General features: G+C 43.7%; 1 protein-coding gene across 1 annotated transcript; it reads left to right on the top strand.

Annotated features, from left to right (window-relative positions):
- Positions 1 to 472: 472 nt before the first annotated feature.
- On the top strand, positions 473 to 25118 carry LOC134755859 (serrate RNA effector molecule homolog). The gene is made up of 17 exons (XM_063692492.1): positions 473 to 723; positions 2005 to 2259; positions 3779 to 3964; positions 5216 to 5282; positions 5473 to 5671; positions 5821 to 5909; positions 7069 to 7228; positions 10010 to 10356; positions 10725 to 10865; positions 11276 to 11473; positions 17578 to 17721; positions 18517 to 18660; positions 19310 to 19423; positions 19518 to 19661; positions 20023 to 20150; positions 20924 to 21028; positions 24833 to 25118. The coding sequence occupies exons 1-17, from the start codon at positions 584 to 586 to the stop codon at positions 24909 to 24911; spliced, it is 2640 nt and encodes an 879-aa protein (XP_063548562.1). The 5' UTR covers positions 473 to 583; the 3' UTR covers positions 24912 to 25118.
- The last annotated feature ends 396 nt before the right edge of the window (positions 25119 to 25514 follow it).

Here is a 25514-nt window from a genome sequence, read left to right as displayed (position 1 = left end):
AAGCCCATAGTAAATATTTCTCAAACTCATCTTTCCTCGCTCGTATAACATAACACTACAATAACTAAGTCGTTAATAACCAGACTACAATGACATTTTGATTTGTTTACCTGTCAGCTCTGATGTTAATTTAGAAATGTTTCGTAGCGAAATAGTTTAATTTCCCGAACTGTTCTTTTACAGCAGTTTATTATTTACATTATTAACAATGTTCCGCTCCTGACTATGTATAGTTTTGGGCATTTTTGTCATTTATTATTTAATATTCAACACTTAAGCATTATTCAAGTAAACCGCCACAATGACTGACAACAGTGACAACCTATCATTAAAATTATTGCCAGTGTAAGAAATTAGTTCCAATGAAATTCCGCAACATGGCGCATGATCATATATTTCTGGTCAGGCTTTACACATCGTCCGAAACTGGGGATACAGGCTGGTAACACTGATGAATGAAGTTTCTCTCTTGACTTTACGTTACGTGCCTGCCAATCATTATAATTTTATTAGTTGTTGATTCAGCAAAACTCTTAATTAGTGTATAAAACTAATAATTGTCATTACATTGCCTCCTTAAACTATGGCTGACAGTGATGATGAATACGATCGTAAGCGACGAGACAAATTTCGTGGTGAAAGAGGTACAGCTGAGGGCAGCAGCTACCGGAGCAGCGATCGGCGGGAAGAAAGAGGTCGTGGACGCGAAGAGTGGTCTGAGAGGTACTTACGTTACTCTATACGTTAGCGTATGTGGCAGTTATTTTATGTTTACATCACAAACACTGATCTTTCTTTTCCAGATCCCATCCTCAAAATACAGAGCTTCCTAAGAATCCTATACCTGCCCCTAAATATCCAAAGCGTTCTTTTACCCTAGTAATAAGGTATAAATTCAGAAATACTTATAAATGATATGAATTGGTACACCATCTGTCTTAGCCTAGTTAGAGATATGACTGTTATGTTATAGTTGGTACGAACTTCTAACCTCTTTTGCTTACCTGAAGCATTATATGAAATAAGTATTTGCATTAAATATCTTCTGAAAAACTACTAAGGTATATTCGGGTATAAAATTATGGGTGATTTTCAGAATAAGCTGACATTCTTAAGTATTTGGCTTTACCTGAATACACCTTATGTCATTTCTTACTACAAACAAGAAGTAGGTGGGCGAATCAACTTTTTCTTGGCACTGGTTGCAATCGTAACAGTCCCCTGGCTCACTCCTTAAACCTGGGTTTTATGGCATTTAAATTATCTAGACATGATTTTTTGTGACTGCCCCTCAACTCAACTGTTTGTAGAACGTGTTTAAACATTTCTAACAAACTTTGCTACTATTGTGCTCTGGCTGATGGGACAGAATAACAACAAGAAGTAGTTGATTCATCCAGGTAATAGTAGAAGTAATGACTTACTTTTCTCTCCATATAAAGTGCTTTAAAGTGAAAAAATATGTAGTAGTGAGTAGTAGTGTGTGTAGTGTTTAATTAATAGGTTGCTAAGTTGTATGAAACAGAAAATGCACTAGTTGGCATTTTGTTCTCTTGCCAAACGCCACCCCACCGAAGTGTCAAAACTAAAATTGAACTTTATGCATATGCAGTATGCTTAAATATTAATATTTCATGCTGAAATGTGAAGTTAAATTAATAAAGGGTTATATGCAGAGCACCATAGACTTTCATGCATATGTGGTCTATGACCGATTAATTGGTCTTTAGCGTTGAACCTACGGTGCGTATATATATGTCATTGGCGTCCAAAATGTTAAAGTAATATCCATGGCAATTGTTCTGTTTGACGATATTCATGGTGAATTCTATTAACATAGGGATGCTATCTTTCGGCCAAACAAATATTGCAGACAAATAGCTTAAAATGTAGTGCTGTATTATTTTTCTATAACAGCCCTTTTAAACCTTCAAGCCATGTAAATCACCAGAATTTAATATGAAAGCATTTCCTAAAAACAAATGAATATAATTTTCCTTCAAGATCCCGTGGTGGAGGCCGCTCCGGACCTGATTACAGAGACTACCGTGGAGGAGCCAGTGCAAGCCGTGGCTACTCCCCCATCCGGGGTGACGGGCCACCCAACAAGAGAATCCGGCCGGACTGGCCCATGGAAGATAGGAGATTTGGGGGGATGCCTCATGATTCATACGGGTCCTATGGATGGGCACATGATCACTTTGGGCCTCATCCTGCTCATCAAGGTTATGGTCAGCCTATGCCCCCAGTTCCTGCTAGGTAATCCATGTTCAAATTACAAATGATATCTAGTTAAAATTTTGTTGTTTAGTTTGTTGGGTGGTGCTTAAGGAGCCGATTTAGCGCGTCTAAAGGTGACTTCAAGAACAGAGTCAGGTGCGTGGTTGCATGCTTTGCCCTCGCCACATTTGGGTACACTGCTTGACAATGATTATTTGACAATAGCAGTGGCCTTGAGGTTAGGGAATAAGGTGTGTGAGGTGCACCAGTGTATATGCGGTGTAATGGTAGAGGAAAATGGGCATCACGGGTTGGACGTTTCTCGAGGCACCTTTCCATAAATGACATAATACGTCGGGCCATGGTATCGGCCACTGTTCCATGCGTTTTGGAGCCACTGGGTTTGTCACGTATGGATGGCAAGAGGCCGGACGGGTTAACGTTGGTTCCCTGGCGGAAAGGGCGTTGTCTCTTATGGGATGCAACATGTGTAAGTACATATGCTGCATCTCATTTGAGACACGCTCTTAACGCTGCAGGATCGGCGGCGGAAACGTCTGCAAGGCTCAAACACGCCAAGTACTCCACCTTAGATAGGGTGTACGATTTCGTACCGGTTGCTGTGGAGACTGTTGGGCCCTTGGGTAATGAGGCTCTGGAGCTTTTTAGGGAGTTGGGCAGGCGTTTACGGTAGAGGGGTAATGATCCCCACTGTGGATTTTGGCTGGTCCAACAGGTTTCCATCGCCATACAGCGTGGGAATGCTGCAAGCATAATGGGAACTTTTGGTGCAGGGTCCCCACGGCCATTAGTTTGTGGTTGTTTTTAACGAAGCTTGACGCAGAAATTATGATTTGTATTAGTGTTAATGTAGAATAAGGCCATGACGATGCTTGTGCGGGTTACGTTTGTGTTTTGATGAAGCTTGTGGCGGATTACCTTTGTGTTTTGACGAAGCTTGTGGCGGATTACCTTTATGTTTGATTATGTTTGAATGAAATAAAACTTCTGTCTATAACGTTAAAACTTGTCACAATGATGTTCAAACACATCTTTAACAAGACCTGGCTTTCATAGTGTTACGCTTTTTTTAAATGTTTCATCAATTCTATGTGTATTACAAATGTTATTTTTAATTTCATCAAATTTCTTTAAATTTGTAAACTTCTTAAATCAGAGTTTTCATATCTTCTTGACATATTTTTCACCTTTTGACCTTAAATAAAATTTGTGCAAGTTAAAAATTGGCTTTTATGTTCATTATTGTGGGCCCTTCAAATCCTTCACTTCGATTCTGAAGGCTTGCAAGGGCTTATGGACCGTAGTTTAGAACCCTTATCTTCTCTTATATTAGAAAACCCTACTTTAAATAAGTGCATTTGGAGTTAAAACATTTCAGATAATTAAAAACCATTCATTTGGAGAAATAAAATTTAGTCTTGGTTGTGGAAATGGTTTTTTTATTGCAAATTGTAATGGTAACTATATTCTTTGTTTTCATCAATGCATACATGTGTATAGGATAGAGTAATATAATAAAATACAATTATTATTTTAGGGACGCAGTTCTCCCCATTGGTCCAACAGACGGCTCGTCCACCATGATGTCCTTCAAGGCGTTCCTCGCGGCGCAGGACGACTCCATCACCGTCGACGACGCCATTGTCAAGTACAACGAGTACAAACTCGACTACAAGCGACAACAGCTCAATGAGTTCTTCGTGGCTCATAAAGACGAGGAATGGTATGTAGCACTTATATATATTCATTGTTTACCAATCTTGGAAAGCTTAAGTCCCCGGCAAGCTCGGTTCTCCATACAAACGTAGTTACGCTCTCATTTTAAAACGACTAGCTTGATTGCTCTGAAACGTTGTACTTACAATAGGATAAGGTATATCTAGGTCTGTAATTAGTTTATGTAGCTTCAGATACACTAGTAAACAAATACAGCGAATTTAAGTTTTTCATACAAAACTTGTGTTTGCTCTATTTTGTTTGTGTTATACCTACTAGAGCTATATAAACTAATTACAGACCTAGACATACCTCATGTCATTGTATATGCAAAGTTTCATTACAATCCAACACGTAGTTTTAAAATGAGAACGAAACTCCGTTTGTATGGGAAAGTGAAATTAGGCTGAGCTTGCCGGGGACTCTTAATGATAAAAAACTTAATAATTACATTCATTTTATCTTACTAAAAAATATTTCTTGCTCTTTGATGCAAGCAGACTCGTAAAAAAACTATAGAGTGAGAGTTCATTTTTGAATAGTAACTTGAAGTTTAAATCACAAGGAAATTTTCTATACTTAGCTTTTTATATTAATGTATTTGCTGGTAATTAAAAGACTCTAAGCATTAACAAACATTGCATGAGATAAAATTATAATCTGTGATTTTTGTAGATCAGTTAAGGCTTAAAATCTTTTAAAGACCTTGTGCAAATTATAATGTAACCTTTTTTCCCTACAGTCAACCGCGTAAACGCGTGGAATTGCTGGACACCGTTGAGAAAAATATATTGAAACTTTGTACAAATAAAATCGTGTGTGTAGCTAGTTGATCTCGCGTTGACCAGTAGCGCGCAATGCTACCGGTTTCGATACTGTAGGGCTGTTAGGGCTAAATTCCACAAGTGTGGTACAGGTGAGAATGAAGTAATTTTACAAATTATTACTAAGCTCTTTAGTTTTCTGAGCACCAACAGTGGTTGAGCAAGACTGGTGTGCAACAGAGGTATAAACTGCTATGACATTCTTTCTAATAAAAGCGAAAGTTCTGTAGTTTTATTAGCCTTTATTAGTGAGAAAGTCATGTCTATGTTGTTGTATAAGTCTGTTAGAAGTGATTTTTATGATTATTTATCTCTGGAACAATCACTTTCGCTTCTAAAGGACTTTGTATTTAAGTGTATGACAAGACTAGACAAGTTGTAGTCGTGTTGTGTACTCTACTCTGAAGGCATGATAACAATTGATTTTGATTTAGGTTCAAGATCAAATACCATCCTGAAGAATCAGTTAAACGGAAAGAGGAGCAACTGAATGCGCTAAAGGTAAGTCCTTTTTGATTATTCATGTTAATTAGGTATTTGCTCTCTCAATTAGATGCCTTGATTGGTAGCTCAGTTAACAGAGCAACTGGTGTTATGATATATATAGGCAAATATTTTATTTAAATTTTTTGCTTTTTTGCAGGGGTGTTCTTACTATTGAATAAGACACTGATGGTAATTTGTTTTCTAGAACCGCGTCAACATCTTCCTGGAGCTTTTAGAAGGTGGGGAGCTCAACAAAGTATCCGTGGACGTGGACAAGTCCGACCAATTGGTCCGATTGCTGGATACCGTGGTCATAAAACTAGAAGGCGGAACTGAGGAAGATTTGAAAGCGCTCGATCTGCCGCCTGCCCCCGAGAATATTAATACGATAAGTGAAAAATCAGGTACTTATTTACTTCTTTGGCTACCTTACGTGTGTTTGAGACGAGGATTCCATTGTATAGAGTTACACGTTTACACACTCTACCAAACCCATACCGAGGAGCGTTTTAATTATTGATGCCGCTTTATTTTACTGAGTGGCTTGTTGCAGATAAACGTGACGACCAACCGGTCGTCATTGACGTAGACGCTGTCAAAGTTAAAGAAGAAAAAGACGATTCTGAGAAAACAGAAGAAAAGGTAATCGAATTTAAACTGTCAGTCTTGAGCCATACTGGTAAGGCCTAGTAGGTTCGTGTTCTTCTCTCACTCTCACTGAGCGTAAGCGTGAGCGAGATGGATGTGCGTGCTTGGGACCGCGGATATCATGTTTTAGAATTTTAAGTTTTTGTGTGTTTTAATACTAATAAAAATAGTCACTGAGTTCATCAAGCATAATATTGCTCATTTTTAGAAATAATTTTCATATTTTTAGTGCAAAATTAACTGAACTGCATTTTAGACCTATATTCGTGATTTTTAATGTTCCGTACCTCAAAGGGAAAAAAAAACGGAACTCTTATAGGATCACTCGTGCGTCTGTCTGTCTGTCCATCTGTCACAGCCTATTTTCTCCGAAACTACTGGACCAATTAAGTTGAAATTTGGTACACATATGTAAGTTTGTGACACAAAGATGGACATGTAACGTAAACAAATTAATTTTCAACAAAAGGGCCACTTTTGGAGGGTAAGTGAGAAATTAAAAAATAAAGTTTCTCAAACTATATCGTGTTACATTAACATATCAAATAAAAGAAAGAATGATATATATATTTTTTTGTAATTTTAAAATAAATAGTTTAGAAGTTATTAAAGAACATAGGCAAAAAATTACCACCCCCCCCCCCCCCCCCCCCTTATCACCGAAACTACTGAGCCTAAAATTTTGAAAAAAAATACACAAAATAGTTCTATACCTACAGATGACAGGAAAACCTATTAGAAATGTGCAGTCAATCGTGAGTCGGACTAAATTACTTAGTTTTGATCCGACCCCTACGGGTTTTTTGATGACATTTCACTCATATTTCACATAAAAAAAATACATTGCTAAAAATTTTGTAATGTACGGAACCCTTGGAACGCGAGTCCGACTCGCACTTGGCCGGTTTTTTTCTTCTATCGAGCGAAAGTCAAAAACTCGGGATACGAATCGCTGAAGTCCCCAAGGAAAGGCCTCAAGATTGCTAATTAAAATTTTGGCAACCGTATTGTGATCTAAAAAAGCGCTACAACTTTTCAAAACTGAGCCCTACTGCACCCTAATAGAAGAAAAGATACGTTATGAATTAATAGGATACCATTTAGCGCATAAGCCATAAAATTTACCGCATTCATATATTTTTTGTTGTAATAGGAAAAGAAACCAGAGTCACCAAAGCCTACGACGCCATTGACTATGGAGATAGACCCTCATCTCAAGCAGTTGCAGGAGCAAGCTAAAATGTTCTCGCGGTTCAACTCCGCGCCGGGCACGGAACCGGGCGACGATATCGACGTGCCGGAGAAAGAACCGCGTAAGTACCTAACTGGTCCTACTTGGGGTACCTAAATAGAGTAGATAAGAGTGATAAATCAAATCATCTATTTTCAACTTAGGCCCTAGGCCTTAGGCTTAGATACCTTACAGAGTAAAATACATACTCTTACAATAATAATCTTAAAATCATAAAGTAAGGCCATATATCTGCCATAGAGCTAAATCTCCATCAACTGCGGGAGCAAACCAAAATGCTCTTGCAGATCAACTCCAGTTGTTACATTTACATTCTTACTTCCTTCTTCATAAAGCTTAGCAAACCTATGTTAAGAGCCCTTATTCCCTGGAGCGTTCATCGATTTCACGAAATAACACTCAATAGATGGCGTTGACGCGCGGTACGCGAGCGCCGGCAACTATAACGCGTTTTGAACGCAGAGAAGAATAATCTTGATCTTTGTCGATTTCAACAGCAAGTAACATTATTTTTATTGTTATAGCCACTCTTTTATTTTATTTTATATGCATGGTAGTAGTAATTTCAGTTTATTATGTTAAGAACATATACATACTTGTACCCAGAGATGACCAGGGTGCCTAGCCAAGATGCCAACCGTTTAGGTACTTATAGTTTACATTAAAACCAAATCTGCAGCTGGCCTCTGAAATGGGTAATAGAAACGCGATCCGTATGTCTTTCATTTTCCAAATGACCAGGGTGCCTAGCCAAGATGCCAACCGTTTATGCTCCGTAGCAAACGAAACGTAACTGTCTCTGCCGCACTAATATTGAAGAGTGATAGAGAGAGATTACGCTATTGTTCGCTTCGGAACGAACGACTGGAATCTTGGCTAGGCACTCGGGTTTAGTACCTACAGTTTACGTTAAAACCACTTAAAACCAAATCTGTAGCTGGCCACTGAAATGGGTAATAGAAACGCGTTCCGCATGTGTTTTGCTTTCCAGATAATCAGAGTACCTAGCCAAGATGCCAGTCGTTCGTTCCGCAGCGAACGATAGGGTAATCTCTCTCTATCACTCTTCCATATTAGTGCGACAGAGACGGTTGCGTTTCGTTCGCTACGGAGCGTAAACAGTTGGCATCTTGGCTAGGCACCCTGGTCATCTGCAAAGCGAAACACATACAGAGCGCGTTTCTATTACCCATTACAGTGGCCAGCTATAGATTTGGTTTTAATGTAAACTATAGGTACCTTAACCTGGGTGCCTAGCCAAGATGCCAGTCGTTCGTTCCGCAGCGAACGATAGGGTAATCGCTCTCTATCACTCTTGCATATTAGTGCGACAGAGACGGTTGCGTTTCGTTCGCTACGGAGCGTAAACAGTTGGCATCTTGGCTAGGCACCCTGGTCATCTGCAAAGCGAAACACATACGGAACGCGTTTCTACTACCCATTCAGAGGCCAGCTACAGATTTGGTTTTAATGTAGACTATAGGTACCTAAACGGTTGGCATTTTGGCTAGGCACCCTGGTCATCTGGAAAGCGAAAGACATAAGGAACGCGTTTCTACTACCCATTTTAGAGGCCAGCTACAGATTTGGTTTTAATGTAAATTATATTATAGATACCTAAACGGTTGGCATCTTGGCTAGGCACCTTGGTCATCTGGAAAGGGAAAGACATACGGAACCCGTTTCTACTACCCATCCAGAGGCCAGCTACAGATTTGGTTTTAATGTAAACTATAGGTACCTAAACGGTTGGCATCTTGGCTAGGCACCTTGGTCATCTGGAAAGGGAAACACACGGAACCCGTTTCTACTACCCATTCAGAGGCCAGCTACAGATTTGGTTTTAATGTAAACTATAGGTACCTAAACGGTTGGCATCTTGGCTAGGCACCCTGAACAGACCCGACCACCTAGGCGAAAAAATTTAATATTTGTGCTATAAAATGTACCTATGATTACATTGATCACCTAAGGATCAAGATTTTCTAATCGCAGTATACACCACTTCTCGGAACTAGCTCGTTGATTACGAACGAAACAAACGCCTGACGATCGAGCACAGGTCCGTCCCCTAAGCGCGCCCGGCGGAGACTGAGCGCGCAGTGTCGGTGCAGCGTGATTTATACTTCTTTTAAAAATATTTAAATTTACGGTAAAATAGGTCCTATAGTTATGATTATTTTTTTATGGGTTCACATAAAGTTAGAGTTTGCTATAATATTATTTTGAGGGCAAAATATAAGTACAATTTGCGATAAAAAAATATAATGCGACCCTGTTTTCACCGAAAAAATGAAGAAAACTCGGAAGGTATTTTATCAATTTTTTTAAATGAATCTTTGATTTTCAATCATTTTAGCCCCTCGTCCAAGATATGGTGAATTGAATTGTAATCATTCATGTTCCAAATGATTCTTGTTTACTGCAAAATTGGCAACCGAAACGACACCTTTCACTGCAAATTTTGAAAAATACTCCCAGGAAAACTCATTTATTTTAGGTTTAAAAAGAGAAAATGCAAACTTTAATTATTTCAGCCGCTAGTTTAGGAAATGATTATTTAAGAACGTTAACAGTTTTTGAATAAATACTAATAGTTACGTCGTAATGTTGAATGAAAAAGGAAGCATTTTGCAAAATACGCTCGTTTGTAGGAATAAGGCCTCTTAATTTTGGCTTTTTCTAACAAACAAGATTACACTAAACTATTATTAAGGGCTTATTAGACTTGACAAGTGTTTATGATTAAAGCAAGGATAATAAAACAAGACCATGGATACAGACTAATAATTTTCTAGTATACCCCAACAAGAGCAAAATTTTCATCATCGTTTTATTTCAGCACCGCCTGGATCTTCATCAAGTTCTTCCTCATCCAGCTCGTCTTCCTCCAGCTCCGAAGACGAGGGCGACACGGCGACGAGACGCAAATCAAAGTCCAAATCCAAAACGCCAGACAAGTCCCCTAAACGCAAGGAAAAATCCAAATCCCCATCCCCTGAAAAGGACGAGAAGCCCGTCGATATTGTTAAGGAAAACGAAAAGAATGGAGACAAGAGCGGCGATGATAAGGCGGAATCGGTGTCTGATGTCGTCGTCGAGAAGAAAGAAACTAGGGCCCTTCATAAAACTACCTCCATATTCTTGAGGAACCTCGCGCCCAGTATTACTAAAGCTGAAGTCGAAGCTGTAAGTCTTATTTTCAACTGTCTACTTTGTGTAATCGTAGTTTATAACCCCCAGCACGAACAGTTTTTAACTCCTCATTGTTACATTCAACTTTAATTGTTACTAAGAGCCATCCAAGAGGTGACTTAGCCGGTTTTTTTTCCATGAAATCAGTAATTTTTCCAGAAACGCGTAAATACTGGGATCGTGCGTAAACAGACTTGAGAGGCCCCCTATTATCGAGAAGTGTAATTATCTTGATATTAATTTCTACAATGTAACAGAACAGACCCTCCGTCGCGCACGGCCCCTTATCTTTGCAAAAGACCATAAGTGGTAAAGAGTTAAAGACAATTTGTTGACATATTGTATTACTCTGTTTAATACAGATGTGCAAACGCTACGGCGGTTTCTTGCGCGTGGCGCTGGCCGACCCTCTGCCTGAGCGGCGCTGGTTCCGCCGCGGCTGGGTCACCTTCCGCAGAGAAGTCAACATCAAGGACATCTGCTGGAACCTCAACAACATTCGGGTATGTCGTATCTTTCGTTTTTCTTGTTAATTACCTAATTCTAAATGTAAATCTTTTGTTTTCTCCAAGAAGTATGAAACGAGCTACATTGGTAACCTCTTGAATCCTAGTGCTTAAAATTTGCTAGCCAAAAAACAACCTTGTTTAAAGTTAGATTCGAATTTTGAATCTCTTCGCTGTCTCAATATCGCGCCTGTGGAACTCGAGGGGTTAAGGCGACTACTGGATGTTCATGGTGAACTCGCTTAAAATTTTATACATTGACTCGTCTGTTGAAATCATTAGTAAGTAGAGTTGAATACCGCGAATACTGCAATCGATGAGCACATTGGTGATGTAAATCTACGAGCACCGCTTAGCCTAATTCGGCTAGGTTGAACTTGTTTCCTTCAATGTTTGTATTTGTGTAGTTGCGCGAGTGCGAGCTGGGCGCGATCGTGAACCGCGACCTGGCGCGGCGCGTGCGGCCCGTGACGGGCGTGACGCTGGAGCGGCCCGTGCTGCGCGCCGACGCCCGCCTCGCGGCGCGGCTCGCGCACCTGCTCGACACGCGCACCAAGCTGTGGAACCGGCCCAAGGAGGACGCCGCTGAGGAACAACAGACAGAGGTGAGTGCGTGCGGCCCGTGACGGGCGTGACGCTGGAGTGGCCCGTGCTGCGCGCCGACGCCCGCCTCGCGGCGCGGCTCGCGCACCTGCTCGACACGCGCACCAAGCTGTGGAACCGGCCCAAGGAGGACGCCGCTGAGGAACAACAGACGGAGGTGAGTGCGTGCGGCCCGTGACGGGCGTGACGCTGGAGCGGCCCGTGCTGCGCGCCGACGCCCGCCTCGCGGCGCGGCTCGCGCACCTGCTCGACACGCGCACCAAGCTGTGGAACCGGCCCAAGGAGGACGCCGCTGAGGAACAACAGACGGAGGTGAGTGCGTGCGGCCCGTGACGGGCGTGACGCTGGAGCGGCCCGTGCTGCGCGCCGACGCCCGCCTCGCGGCGCGGCTCGCGCACCTGCTCGACACGCGCACCAAGCTGTGGAACCGGCCCAAGGAGGACGCCGCTGAGGAACAACAGACGGAGGTGAGTGCGTGCGGCCCGTGACGGGCGTGACGCTGGAGCGGCCCGTGCTGCGCGCCGACGCCCGCCTCGCGGCGCGGCTCGCGCACCTGCTCGACACGCGCACCAAGCTGTGGAACCGGCCCAAGGAGGACGCCGCTGAGGAACAACAGACGGAGGTGAGTGCGTGCGGCCCGTGACGGGCGTGACGCTGGAGCGGCCCGTGCTGCGCGCCGACGCCCGCCTCGCGGCGCGGCTCGCGCACCTGCTCGACACGCGCACCAAGCTGTGGAACCGACCCAAGGAGGACGCCGCTGAGGAACAACAGATGGAGGTCAGTGCGTGTGGCCCGTGACGGGCGTGACGCTGGAGCGGCCCGTGCTGCGCGCCGACGCCCGCCTCGCGGCGCGGCTCGCGCACCTGCTCGACACGCGCACCAAGCTGTGGAACCGGCCCAAGGAGGACGCCGCTGAGGAACAACAGATGGAGGTCAGTGCGTGTGGCCCGTGACGGGCGTGACGCTGGAGCGGCCCGTGCTGCGCGCCGACGCCCGCCTCGCGGCGCGGCTCGCGCACCTGCTCGACACGCGCACCAAGCTGTGGAACCGACCCAAGGAGGACGCCGCTGAGGAACAACAGATGGAGGTCAGTGCGTGTGGCCCGTGACGGGCGTGACGCTGGAGCGGCCCGTGCTGCGCGCCGACGCCCGCCTCGCGGCGCGGCTCGCGCACCTGCTCGACACGCGCACCAAGCTGTGGAACCGGCCCAAGGAGGACGCCGCTGAGGAACAACAGACGGAGGTGAGTGCGTGCGGCCCGTGACGGGCGTGACGCTGGAGCGGCCCGTGCTGCGCGCCGACGCCCGCCTCGCGGCGCGGCTCGCGCACCTGCTCGACACGCGCACCAAGCTGTGGAACCGACCCAAGGAGGACGCCGCTGAGGAACAACAGATGGAGGTCAGTGCGTGTGGCCCGTGACGGGCGTGACGCTGGAGCGGCCCGTGCTGCGCGCCGACGCCCGCCTCGCGGCGCGGCTCGCGCACCTGCTCGACACGCGCACCAAGCTGTGGAACCGGCCCAAGGAGGACGCCGCTGAGGAACAACAGATGGAGGTCAGTGCGTGTGGCCCGTGACGGGCGTGACGCTGGAGCGGCCCGTGCTGCGCGCCGACGCCCGCCTCGCGGCGCGGCTCGCGCACCTGCTCGACACGCGCACCAAGCTGTGGAACCGACCCAAGGAGGACGCCGCTGAGGAACAACAGATGGAGGTCAGTGCGTGTGGCCCGTGACGGGCGTGACGCTGGAGCGGCCCGTGCTGCGCGCCGACGCCCGCCTCGCGGCGCGGCTCGCGCACCTGCTCGACACGCGCACCAAGCTGTGGAACCGACCCAAGGAGGACGCCGCTGAGGAACAACAGATGGAGGTCAGTGCGTGTGGCCCGTGACGGGCGTGACGCTGGAGCGGCCCGTGCTGCGCGCCGACGCCCGCCTCGCGGCGCGGCTCGCGCACCTGCTCGACACGCGCACCAAGCTGTGGAACCGACCCAAGGAGGACGCCGCTGAGGAACAACAGATGGAGGTCAGTGCGTGTGGCCCGTGACGGGCGTGACGCTGGAGCGGCCCGTGCTGCGCGCCGACGCCCGCCTCGCGGCGCGGCTCGCGCACCTGCTCGACACGCGCACCAAGCTGTGGAACCGACCCAAGGAGGACGCCGCTGAGGAACAACAGATGGAGGTCAGTGCGTGTGGCCCGTGACGGGCGTGACGCTGGAGCGGCCCGTGCTGCGCGCCGACGCCCGCCTCGCGGCGCGGCTCGCGCACCTGCTCGACACGCGCACCAAGCTGTGGAACCGACCCAAGGAGGACGCCGCTGAGGAACAACAGATGGAGGTCAGTGCGTGTGGCCCGTGACGGGCGTGACGCTGGAGCGGCCCGTGCTGCGCGCCGACGCCCGCCTCGCGGCGCGGCTCGCGCACCTGCTCGACACGCGCACCAAGCTGTGGAACCGACCCAAGGAGGACGCCGCTGAGGAACAACAGATGGAGGTCAGTGCGTGTGGCCCGTGACGGGCGTGACGCTGGAGCGGCCCGTGCTGCGCGCCGACGCCCGCCTCGCGGCGCGGCTCGCGCACCTGCTCGACACGCGCACCAAGCTGTGGAACCGGCCCAAGGAGGACGCCGCTGAGGAACAATAGATGGAGGTCAGTGCGTGTGGCCCGTGACGGGCGTGACGCTGGAGCGGCCCGTGCTGCGCGCCGACGCCCGCCTCGCGGCGCGGCTCGCGCACCTGCTCGACACGCGCACCAAGCTGTGGAACCGGCCCAAGGAGGACGCCGCTGAGGAACAACAGATGGAGGTCAGTGCGTGTGGCCCGTGACGGGCGTGACGCTGGAGCGGCCCGTGCTGCGCGCCGACGCCCGCCTCGCGGCGCGGCTCGCGCACCTGCTCGACACGCGCACCAAGCTGTGGAACCGACCCAAGGAGGACGCCGCTGAGGAACAACAGATGGAGGTCAGTGCGTGTGGCCCGTGACGGGCGTGACGCTGGAGCGGCCCGTGCTGCGCGCCGACGCCCGCCTCGCGGCGCGGCTCGCGCACCTGCTCGACACGCGCACCAAGCTGTGGAACCGACCCAAGGAGGACGCCGCTGAGGAACAACAGATGGAGGTCAGTGCGTGTGGCCCGTGACGGGCGTGACGCTGGAGCGGCCCGTGCTGCGCGCCGACGCCCGCCTCGCGGCGCGGCTCGCGCACCTGCTCGACACGCGCACCAAGCTGTGGAACCGACCCAAGGAGGACGCCGCTGAGGAACAACAGATGGAGGTCAGTGCGTGTGGCCCGTGACGGGCGTGACGCTGGAGCGGCCCGTGCTGCGCGCCGACGCCCGCCTCGCGGCGCGGCTCGCGCACCTGCTCGACACGCGCACCAAGCTGTGGAACCGACCCAAGGAGGACGCCGCTGAGGAACAACAGATGGAGGTCAGTGCGTGTGGCCCGTGACGGGCGTGACGCTGGAGCGGCCCGTGCTGCGCGCCGACGCCCGCCTCGCGGCCGTTGTTACAGATCGGTCAGACGCGCGGCTGTCTTGACGGTCTCACCTCATTTATCGACGTCCGATGGTCTTAAGCGGAAGACGTTTCTCACGTTTCGTATATGTGATGATTGCCGATGTCGAAGCGACGGTCGGAGAAGCGAAGCATATGTTTCTGCATGGGTTAAATCGATTTGGAGACAAAAAATGTGGTGATATCTTCATATTACTGCAGGCAGATCATTTATATCGATATCATATACTTACACCTGCACTTTTTCGCATTTAAACCTTTCTTTCTTAAAAGTTCCTGCTTTAAAAAACAAAACACCTAATTCGTCGGGTGACAATACGTTTGTGCCATACGCCACTTACATTGGTTTGCAGGAGAGAAAAATAAGCAAAACTACACTTTCATGCAATAAAAAAATATGAATTATGAAATTTATGAATTAAAAAACAAAAATCAAAAAGTTTTATATTTAGGACATATTGAATTTATTTATCATTTAGGCACATATGTTTACTATTTATTGTACCATACAAATATTTTGAATATATAGTGGTTATCATGAAATGAAAGCAAAATAAAAATAGAAATAAAAATAAAACAAAGTATGACATGACACAAAGTTTTGGATATGTCACAATTTTTGTGATAATTTTCTGGTAATATAGTGTAATTATCCTATAGCAAAGGATATAATATTATAGAGCGGTACTCTCATAGTAAATTTTGTAACCACAGTAAATTCACTGCCATCTATCGACACACTTTAAAACTAAAAATGAAGATTTATAAAAATACGATAAAATGTATTTAAATATGGATAAATGTTTTTTTTTTTTTATTTGCATTAATTAATTTTATTATTTTGACCCATGTTCTTTCACTGATATGCGTTAAAATTGTTAAATAACAAACGAAACCGTCAACGCCCTCTATACGAGAGTAGGCCAAAGGTAGTAGCGACATCTGATCGAGAATCATATTTTCGTGATTTTCGAGGCACTTGCCTATAGTAAAACGCGGATATGGCACAAGATTTTTGAGAAATATATTTTTTTAAACCGATTAGTGTCAATTATAGCATATGTTTTGGTTATTTTAGAAAAAATTAAAAAACGATTTTGCTCAAAAATGGATATGGCACCAACGTATTCTCAGCCGACGCTATAGTAAGATAGCGTCCTACTCCCCCCTGTTTATTAAACACCAAAAAATCGTTCGAGCTTTTCGAATTTTTATTATTAGCAGGAAATTGTAGATTGTACAATAAGGGCATAAAGCGATCCATTTTTATCCGAGGCAATTTATTGGTTCGAGCGCAGCGAGTCTATTATGTCGTCTACGCACGACTTAAAGTCGAACTTTACGAGCATGAGAAGTGAAAAGAATATTTTACGTCTAATAGCTACGTAGCTAGTCTGGCAATAATATAATCAATAATAATGAAAGCAGGTATATTTTATACCAAATTCCTTAACATAATGTCCTCATCCTCTTTGCTTTTGTGTGTAGCTAACACTTATTTACTTTTAGGATGCCCATGGTCAAAAAGTCAAGAACAATCGCGATCCCCGTCTCAATAGAACAGTCCCTCATGAGGACTCGGTTAGTAAAACCTTCCTTCATTCCCAAGCACGACAAGCAAGTCTACATTGAGCATGTTTATTGAAAATTAAATCGGACGTTTACGTGTAAGGGTGGTATTCCGTCTGCCCAATGTCTAATGCGTCTCACATTTTGCCTAATAATGAGAGTGAGACGCAATTACATTAGATAAAGAAATTGGACAGGTGACAGGTGTAATACCACCCTAACTCATCTGCAGAGCTTGTGCTGAGCTAAAACGTATCCGCATCCGTCTATCAAGGAAAACCAACTAAGGGTTGTATTACACCTGGCCAATTTCTTGGTCCAATGTGTATTTGCTACTCACATTTTGCTTAATAAGAGAGTGAGACGCAATGAAATTGGGTAAGTAGGTGGAATACCATCCTAAGTAACATGGGTTGCACGTTGCACGCAACACTTATTTACCACAAATACGGGGCTTTATTGCCTCAATGGTCAGCTGCATGGACCTATGCATGGGAGCCCAACGTCTCTGCTCTGGTTTTTGCTCGGTATGTAGGTAGCCTTCATCCATGTTTCTTTATAGGAGTGTATTTAGTATTAGATATGTATAACATGTGCATTAATATCGAACGATACCCATATGTGGAAATTAGAGCTAAGGTGATTTCAAGAAGATAAGGTGTGGTCATCACGTAGTACGTCGAATAATATTACATTAAGTAGCGTGTCGCATTAACTAAGCGCATGTTGTGAAATGTACTGTTAGTAATTGCCTCAACAAAAAAAACCTCGAATTGTGTTGAACTATTTATCTTGCCTACATCTGTACAAAAGAAATTAGTCTATTTCAAAGCGAAACAATCGTAACGTAATAGTTGAATACCAAATTTTTAGGAGATTTGATATGTTTTTGTGTTTATAAAGATAGACCACAGATTACTTCTGTAACGTCCATGCCTTTTGCATCTGCCTGTCAGCATTTAAAAACACTGAGCGCCTATCATTGAAAAGGTAATGTCTTTCTAGTAATTCCCATCATAGTTGTTTATGTTCGTTTTAGAGCTTCAGCCTGAATGAGTCTCCCAACCCCGTGCTCCACAAGATCACCGAGCACCTGATCGAGGAGGCTTCCACTGAAGAGGAGGAGTTGCTAGGAGTCGAGCCCGACACCGAGACGCAGACCGAGCAGGTGGACCCTGAGCTGGTACGTGAGAATTCAAACCAATAAGAAATAACACGAATGTACTTCACAAGATCTCCAGGTATCCAGATCAGGTGGATGCACACACAACGAGCCGCCCGCAAAATAGTAGATGACTAGATTGTACAACAAGGGCATAAAGCAATCCATTTTTATCTGAGGCAATTTATATGCCTGAGTTATCACTCTACTTTTCACTTCGATTGTGAGTAAAATATACAAAAATATCCAATATTGTAGGTTATTTTACCGTATTTATTCCACACTAAAGAAAATAGTACTCGGTTGTGTCGGGGTCGCGGGGTACTCCGTACGGGGGCGCGCCGGCAGTTTGTATGGCAGATTTTTGACTTTATTGCTAAGTCGATAAGGGTCGTAATAGATGTTTTTACTTAATACTCTAGAACATAATAAGCAACTTTATGTCGTCTACGCACGAATTAAAGTCGAACTTTATAAGCATGAGAGGTGAAAACAGACTTGTGGAGTGTTCGTGGTTGTGTGCGTTTGCTTCATGCGTCGCAGACCGCGCAGCTCTTTCCTCGCGAGGCGACTCGTTCTGTGTGGACTTGCCCAACTAGGTATACTTTCAATGAGGAGGAGGGATACTGGTGGCTAGCGGGGTTTCGCACGGTGGTGGTGTTATGTAGCTTGCCGCTCGTTATTCGTCGATGACACCGCCCTGCTAACCCCCTACGCGCGCCCTAGATTTTGTACCTACATCAACTACACATTAGTTGTTAACGCTATTATTTAGAGAAAAAATATGTTGACTTTTAACTACATCTATCGGGTCAGATGCGAGTACTGGACCGGCTGGTGATGTACTTGCGCATCGTGCACTCGGTGGACTACTACAACCACTGCGAGTACCCGTACGAGGACGAGATGCCCAACCGCTGCGGCATCATGCACGCGCGCGCCGGCCCTCCTGCCACTAAGGTACCTACGGATTATCACCCAAAAATCTGCCCATTGTTACCTGTTTCATTTGTCCCCATCTGTTATGCCGGGGCCACGCTCACGGGAAACGCCGTTGTTTATCGGTGATAAACGGCGGCGGTTTGCATGTTCAAGAAAGTGTCCGGTTTTCTCACGCTGTTCAAGCAATCCGACTTTGGAATCCCCTCCCACTAACGAATAAACAAGCCCCAAGGAAGCTGGCTTTCAAATGAATGCTCTACAAGTACCTGCTAGATACTATCTACTACTTTGTATATTCTACAGATTATTGCAGTTTGAAGTCACATCACCGACTAAAGTTGACCTTTTGGTGGAATGTCGCCCAGCCTTAGTAGGAACCAATGGGGAATAAAGTCGATTAATTACCTCCGAGGAGAGCTGGAAAGGAATTATGCCCAGTTGTTACCACCGGGAAGAATTAAATCTCATTTGTGGTCAAAATTGAAAATTGTCAGTTGCTAGAATGTTAATATTTCTTAGTTACTGCCACCCAGTGCTAATAGGTGGGACTTTTTCCCATTTGTTCCCACTGGAGAATAATAAGGGGAGATGAATGGTGTTTTTTTTTTAAATATATTTCTTACAATACATGATTCGAATCAATAACTAATATGCGATTTATTTTTAGCCCACCCAACAAGAAGTGCAGGATTACATCAAAACATTTGAGGGGAAAATGTCTGCTTTCCTCCAAGACGTCAAACCCCTTACTGAAGAAGAGTTACAAAAGCTTGGAATCAAGGTAATGTAGTCGAGTGTAACTTTTTTAGCTGTGACTTAATTGGTACTTAATATTATATACTTACTTTACTGATGTTTCTATTGAATTGTATCAGGATCCCGATGCAGAAGTAGAGAAGTTCATCCAATCTAACACTCAGGAGTTAGCCAAAGACAAGTGGTTGTGTCCACTCAGCGGCAAGAAGTTCAAGGGGCCCGACTTTATTAGGAAACATATCTTCAACAAGCATGCGGAGAAGGTGGGTTTTACATCATTAATTTTGCCCCAAAAATAGTCCAGGGTCACTAAATCATTGCATGTTTGATGGAGCTAAATGTGTTTTTCCATTGTGTCGACCCTATTAGTACTACCCGAGTTCGTGACCAACATGCGACCGGCTTTTTATCGCCACAGACGTTTGAGGCGGCTCAGACAGTTTAGACTTACTCGAGGGCCACGGAACGTACGCTCGGCGCTACCGCCGACCGCCATTCGTTTTCTTTAAATGTGAGATCCAGCCTGTCGCACTCGGAACGCGCGTTCCACGGTCGACATGTGTCACCTATAAAAGCTTGTAGAGCCGTATGTTCCTAAGCTGCTGTGTGTTGTGTTTCCGTAAGGTGGAGGAGGTCCGTCGCGAGGTGGCGTACTTCAACGCGTACGTGCGCGACGTGCGGCGCCCGCAGCAGCCCGAGCCGCCGCAGCGCGCGCCGCCCGCGCCGCTCCAGCCGCCGCCGCAGCCCGCGCCGTCAGTGCACCATACACTATTATATCCCTGCTTCATATCTACAGTCAAATTCGAATACAGTAGCCGTTGCAGCCGAGGAAATACGCCGTTTCGTCAACCGAAGACTTCCTTTGGCCGGCTTGGTCCTTAGGACCCAAGGATTGGTTTGAGAAATGGATCCACCAAGATTTTTGAAGTAAATTTTTGGCTGGTCGATCTCAACTTTATCTTGATCATTTCAGGTACTAGGCCAAGTTTGGTATCGTTTTCGTATAAATCGGGGATGGCGAATTCATTTATGGTATCACATTAACACCATTCCGAATGGAGATAGTTCGAGTCCCGGGAAAGGACATAGGATAGTTTTTATCACAAAAATCATCCCTTAACCTTTTGGACGCCAACGACGGATATATCCGCACCGCAGGGCCGACGCCAAAGACGGATTAATCCGTCACAGACGATAGAGCGACATAGACCTACGTGCATGTGCATAAAGGTTAATTTCAGTATTGACAGTTCGGTAACGTGGCCTCCGAGTGACAGCTTTTGTGTTTGACAAGGCGTCAAAAAGGTTAAGGAGGTGAAAAGAGGGGTGGAAGTTTGTATGGGGAATCAAACGCTGAAGCTGAACCGATTAAGCTGAAATTTGGTATGGCCTATATCTTTGATTTAGTTGAAAGTGATACCAAAGGTGGTTTAGAACCTAAACTTGAACAGTTATTAACCTCAGACGTCGCGGAACCCCGGAGGAATGGTATTGAAGGTTATTGAGTGTGTATATCTGCGGGCAGGTACGGCGGCGGGGCGGGCGGGGCGGGCGGGCGCGGCTGGGGCTGGGCGGGCTGGGCGCCGCCGCAGCCCTACGCGCCCCGCCACCCGAGGTTCTCCAGGCCCAGGTAAGCTGACCGTCTTTATCCTCACCCCATATTATATAAGCTTCTTTTCACTTGAAACCGTTTACTAAACATGCCTCCAGAATTAGGCGAACTAAATTGACATGTGATTGACAGATAATATGATACCAGGAATAGCAAATAAAAATTAGTCCGAGTATATGACGATAAAATGATTGCGATAAGTAAGATATTGCAATTACTACCCATGTGATAATTATTATAAAGGGGTCACGAACGATTTCGATTAATGAATGTCACAAGAAAAGTTTGTAGGATTGTAGGTGCGGACGCGAAAATGCCACGATGTTAATATGCAGGTTTCGGGGCAAGTTGTTTATTTTGAAAGCTCGGTTGTCGCCATAAATCTAAAATTGGTGATTTAATTATGTACGGTAGATGAGATTGACGCATATTTAAATTCTGACCAAATTGTCAACTTGAGACTGGTCTCCACGATCGAAGCAAATAGGCATTACCGAAACGATTTAATTTTTGCGTCCACACCACCACACAATGTAATTGAGAAATTAATCAGATTGTGCGAAAAATTGCCCCGTCTGGGCTGGCCTTATTTGTATTTTGAGCCAAAACATTTATTTAGTTACAATATATTTATCCAATATCCTTATCTTTATTACTATAAAATTGCACTATTTTCTAAATACCAACGAACATTTGTAAAATAACAAAAAAATACTTAAAGTTACGTTTGAACTGACCGCGCAAGAGTAGCGCCCCTAGCGGTGAACTTTCGCGATATTCTCTAATTCAAACTTTTTTGAAAATATCGATATGAACAGCACTGGCCAAACTGTGGTATCATTTTGTGCATACTGATTTGTCAATTTAGTTCGCCTAATTTTGGAGGCAACTTTAACTAGTAACTTGAAAATTAAAAATAAATAACGAATCCATAAATAACCATTGGTTATTTACTCAGAAAAAAGAAGCAAGTTCCAAGTGCAAACAGGACCTATAATATGAATGAAAACCGTTCGTCATTGAGCCTCAAGTTTGCATTTCGGTTTCAGGAAACATAAAATCATTACCATTATTTTTTATTTACTTGTAAATACTCATAGCCTATATTGCACGTTATTTAAACAAAGTTTAACGAAGCCAAGCTAATTGAGTTGAACTGAAGTTTTAGTTTTTAATTGGCAAACTTGTTACTGAATGATCGACCCGAAACGAATGCATTCCAGGGTTTCTTGCTTTTTTATAACCAACATTGAATAAACTATGATTTTAGGCCAGGATTACACTTGTAAGTTTTACTTACGTAAGTAGGGACACAGCTATACTACAGAATGAGATATGAATATCGTTATCTCATTCTAGCAAATAGCTTTGTCCCTACTTACCTAAGTAAAACTTACAAGTGTAATCCTGGCCTTAGTATTGGTTAATATTATTTTTATTTAACCAACGCTTACTTGTCTTCTTTTGCATTAATCATAGTGCTTTATTTCTTTAATCAACTATGGGCATCGTACATATTTACAATCGATAATGAAGCGACGATGGCAATTCTGATCTAAACGATAGCCTAATATGGGCCGTGCGGTTTCTAGATAACACAGTCATTAGCCTAGTATGGCCCTCAGCCGTGCCTTAATTAAACATCATAAAATATTATTAAGTCTATTGAAATTTATGATGTTTAGTTTACTTATAAACTTAACATGCACTTATTTATTAAGATAAATCACGCATCGATTTGAATAATACATATATGCCGCTGTTTTAATCTGTTTGGTGCATTTACACGCCGGTATCTAACCAATTTTAATAAAATTTATTAATATCAAGTTTAGTCGACTTTCTGTGCTTAAAATGACTATAACAAGTATACTATCATTAATAAACGCCGAATTCAGATGTACATAAACACAACAACTAATAAACGATACAATATTCCGCAACTGCGCACCATTTTTGTTTACAATTTATTTGACATGTTATTTGAGAATATTTCCTATAATTAACATGATTTAAATCTAATCAAAGGGCCATTTTTTTATATTATTAAAATAAACATAAAAATATAAAACAGAATCGAATCATATATTTAAAATGATGTAATATTATACTCGGTAAATCGTAGTTAGCATTAATCTGTGTCATTAATGCGGAACCGTCCGATACCTATTCATTTTCTAAACGCCGCTTAGGCGATCACAACTTCATACTGGTTCGATGACAATGTATGCATGTTTTCTTTAATAACTGATTTTTGGGTTTTTGCATGGCATTTGTTTCTCATTTTGATAAAATATTAATGTAGAAATATATTTTTATACTCTTTCAAAAACAATTAGTTAAGTTAAAGGAAATAATTTGCAGGGATAATGTCGACCGCTCCCGGCCTATTATTGCCTACAACGATCTTGACTTCCCGGAAAGTGGCGATATATTTTAACTTATAAGCATTTACTAAAAATCATGACAGATTATATCTTATATTTGATATTTTTGTATTAATCATTCCGACTTATAGATAATGTTAACTTATTTCAAGTACATATACATATTTCCATGTTCCTCTAATATAAAAAAAAAATGACATGTATATGTGACGTTCCACGGGAAAAGGTACCTTATGGCGGTCTGCGCTTACGTCCTAGCACCACATTAGTATTGGAGCGTCGTTAATAATAGTGTAAGTGCCAACCGCCATAAGGTACCTTTACCCGTTGAACGTCACATATAAACTAGCTTGTTCTAAAGTCGCAAAACCAACTTGTTTAACTGTTAATTATACAATAAATACTTTCTCAATAAATCCGAAACTATAGGTATGATGCACGGAAATAGATTAATCATTGAGACATCTTATAAACCTCCTGTATGTTGTAGTCTCAATACTTTTTCAATTGCTTATACAATTTTTGGTTGTGTAATGTTACCTTAGACTTTTACATTATACCTATGTGCTAGTAACTCTCTTGTACATTAAGTATAAATATAATTTAAATAGTACATACGAGTATATGCGAGTATTAATTACATTGCAGCAAGACACTGTAGTACAATCACTTGTAAGAATATTTTGAAATAAATTATCTTATAATATGACGTGTTACATCTGTTTTTCCTAAACTTCCTATACTTTACAACCACTGTAGCGTATCAATATATAATCTCCGGGAAGCCGAGATTATTTTCTTTCCATTTCTAAACTGGGCAGAAATATTTATAAATAGCATACTGTATTGATAACATTATTTTTATTATTTGTGGCGTACCTACGAGTATGATATAGAACAAGCCTTCCACTACCTACTCTAGTACCTACATAAACACTTTACATTTAAAATGACATGTTTACTTGTTGTTGCATTAAATGTGTGTTTTGCCGTGTGTACGAGTTTTAGTAGTAATCACCTCATTCCGAAAAACATTTTTCCGAAGGCTGTCGTTTTGAATTTCGTTTTTCCGTAAACCATTCCATAGGATGATGTTAGTTTTTATGGTATAATTTGAACTTATTCTACATTAAATCAGTAACAGTAAGAGCCACCCCACACTAGCGTCTTTGGAGCATCAGTACTATGGAAAATGGCGTCGATGCGCAGATACGCCAACGGTGTGTCGAGCAGCAGTCATAGAGTTGACTAGACGCCGACGTTCGAGAGACGCTAGTGTGTGAGACAATTCCTTCAGTAGTAAATGATTTTCGGAATTATGTAATTTTCGAAGTTTGATGCTTTCGGACCAATGATTTCGAAATTTGGAGTGATCCCGATTTAGTAAGTTTGAGTAGAGTGGTCCCTAACCTAACCGTGTGGTTGCTTGTTAAAGGGGCGGCGGCGCGGACTACCGCCCTGTCATACACTACCGAGACCTGGACGCGCCGCGCGAACCAGACGAGTTCATATAATTTGGACATACATCACCCAAAGGACGCCCATTACAAACACTCGTAGTGTTTTAACAATGTTCCGTAAACAAATGAACTTATTTAGGATTTTAGTAGGTTTACTAATTTGTTTCCTTCGAAATTGTTCGTAGTTTTAAGCTAAAATTGTCGTAATGGTTCGATAAATATGCTATTTTTAAATAAAATACATATTTTATTCTGGTGAAATCGACTTTAATTCAAGTTAACCGTATTCATAGTACATATTTATTAAAATTTGTGTTTTGTGTCTTTCCTTTAACTTAAAAAAAATATTGCGCGCATTTGCTTTAGTTTTAACCACTTCTATTACGTAGAGACAAATAAGAGCTTGCAGGGAATTGATTTTAATGTGTTCATCGTGCAGACCTTTTAAACAGGAAATTAATTTTGATAATGCTCTCGTGCAATGCAACCTTGCTTTGTTTGCAAATTTCTAAGTAAGGAAAATCTAAATGTTGATGACCGATACGTACAATTTATTTACTCAAACTGTATAATTCACAAATTTATACAAAGTAATGTAATGTTTGTATCCGTTGTAAAGCCTTTGACTCTGAATCTCCCGTTCTGTCATAGGCACAA

Source organism: Cydia strobilella, chromosome 3, assembly GCF_947568885.1.
Source record: "Cydia strobilella chromosome 3, ilCydStro3.1, whole genome shotgun sequence".
NCBI lineage: Eukaryota > Metazoa > Arthropoda > Insecta > Lepidoptera > Tortricidae > Cydia > Cydia strobilella.
Note: the sequence above shows the minus strand (reverse complement) of the source record. Positions and strands in the feature narration are given on the sequence as shown.

What these genes read in the sequence shown, in the direction of transcription:
- LOC134755859 (XM_063692492.1), top strand. Translation starts at nt 584, where the DNA reads ATGGCTGACAGTGATGATGAATACGATCGTAAGCGACGAGACAAATTT. An exon ending in CGCGAAGAGTGGTCTGAGAG is followed by an intron (nt 724 to 2,004) that starts GTACTTACGTTA and finishes TTTTCCTTCAAG; the next exon opens with ATCCCGTGGTGGAGGCCGCT. An exon ending in CTGAGGAACAACAGACAGAG is followed by an intron (nt 11,474 to 17,577) that starts GTGAGTGCGTGC and finishes TGTTCGTTTTAG; the next exon opens with AGCTTCAGCCTGAATGAGTC.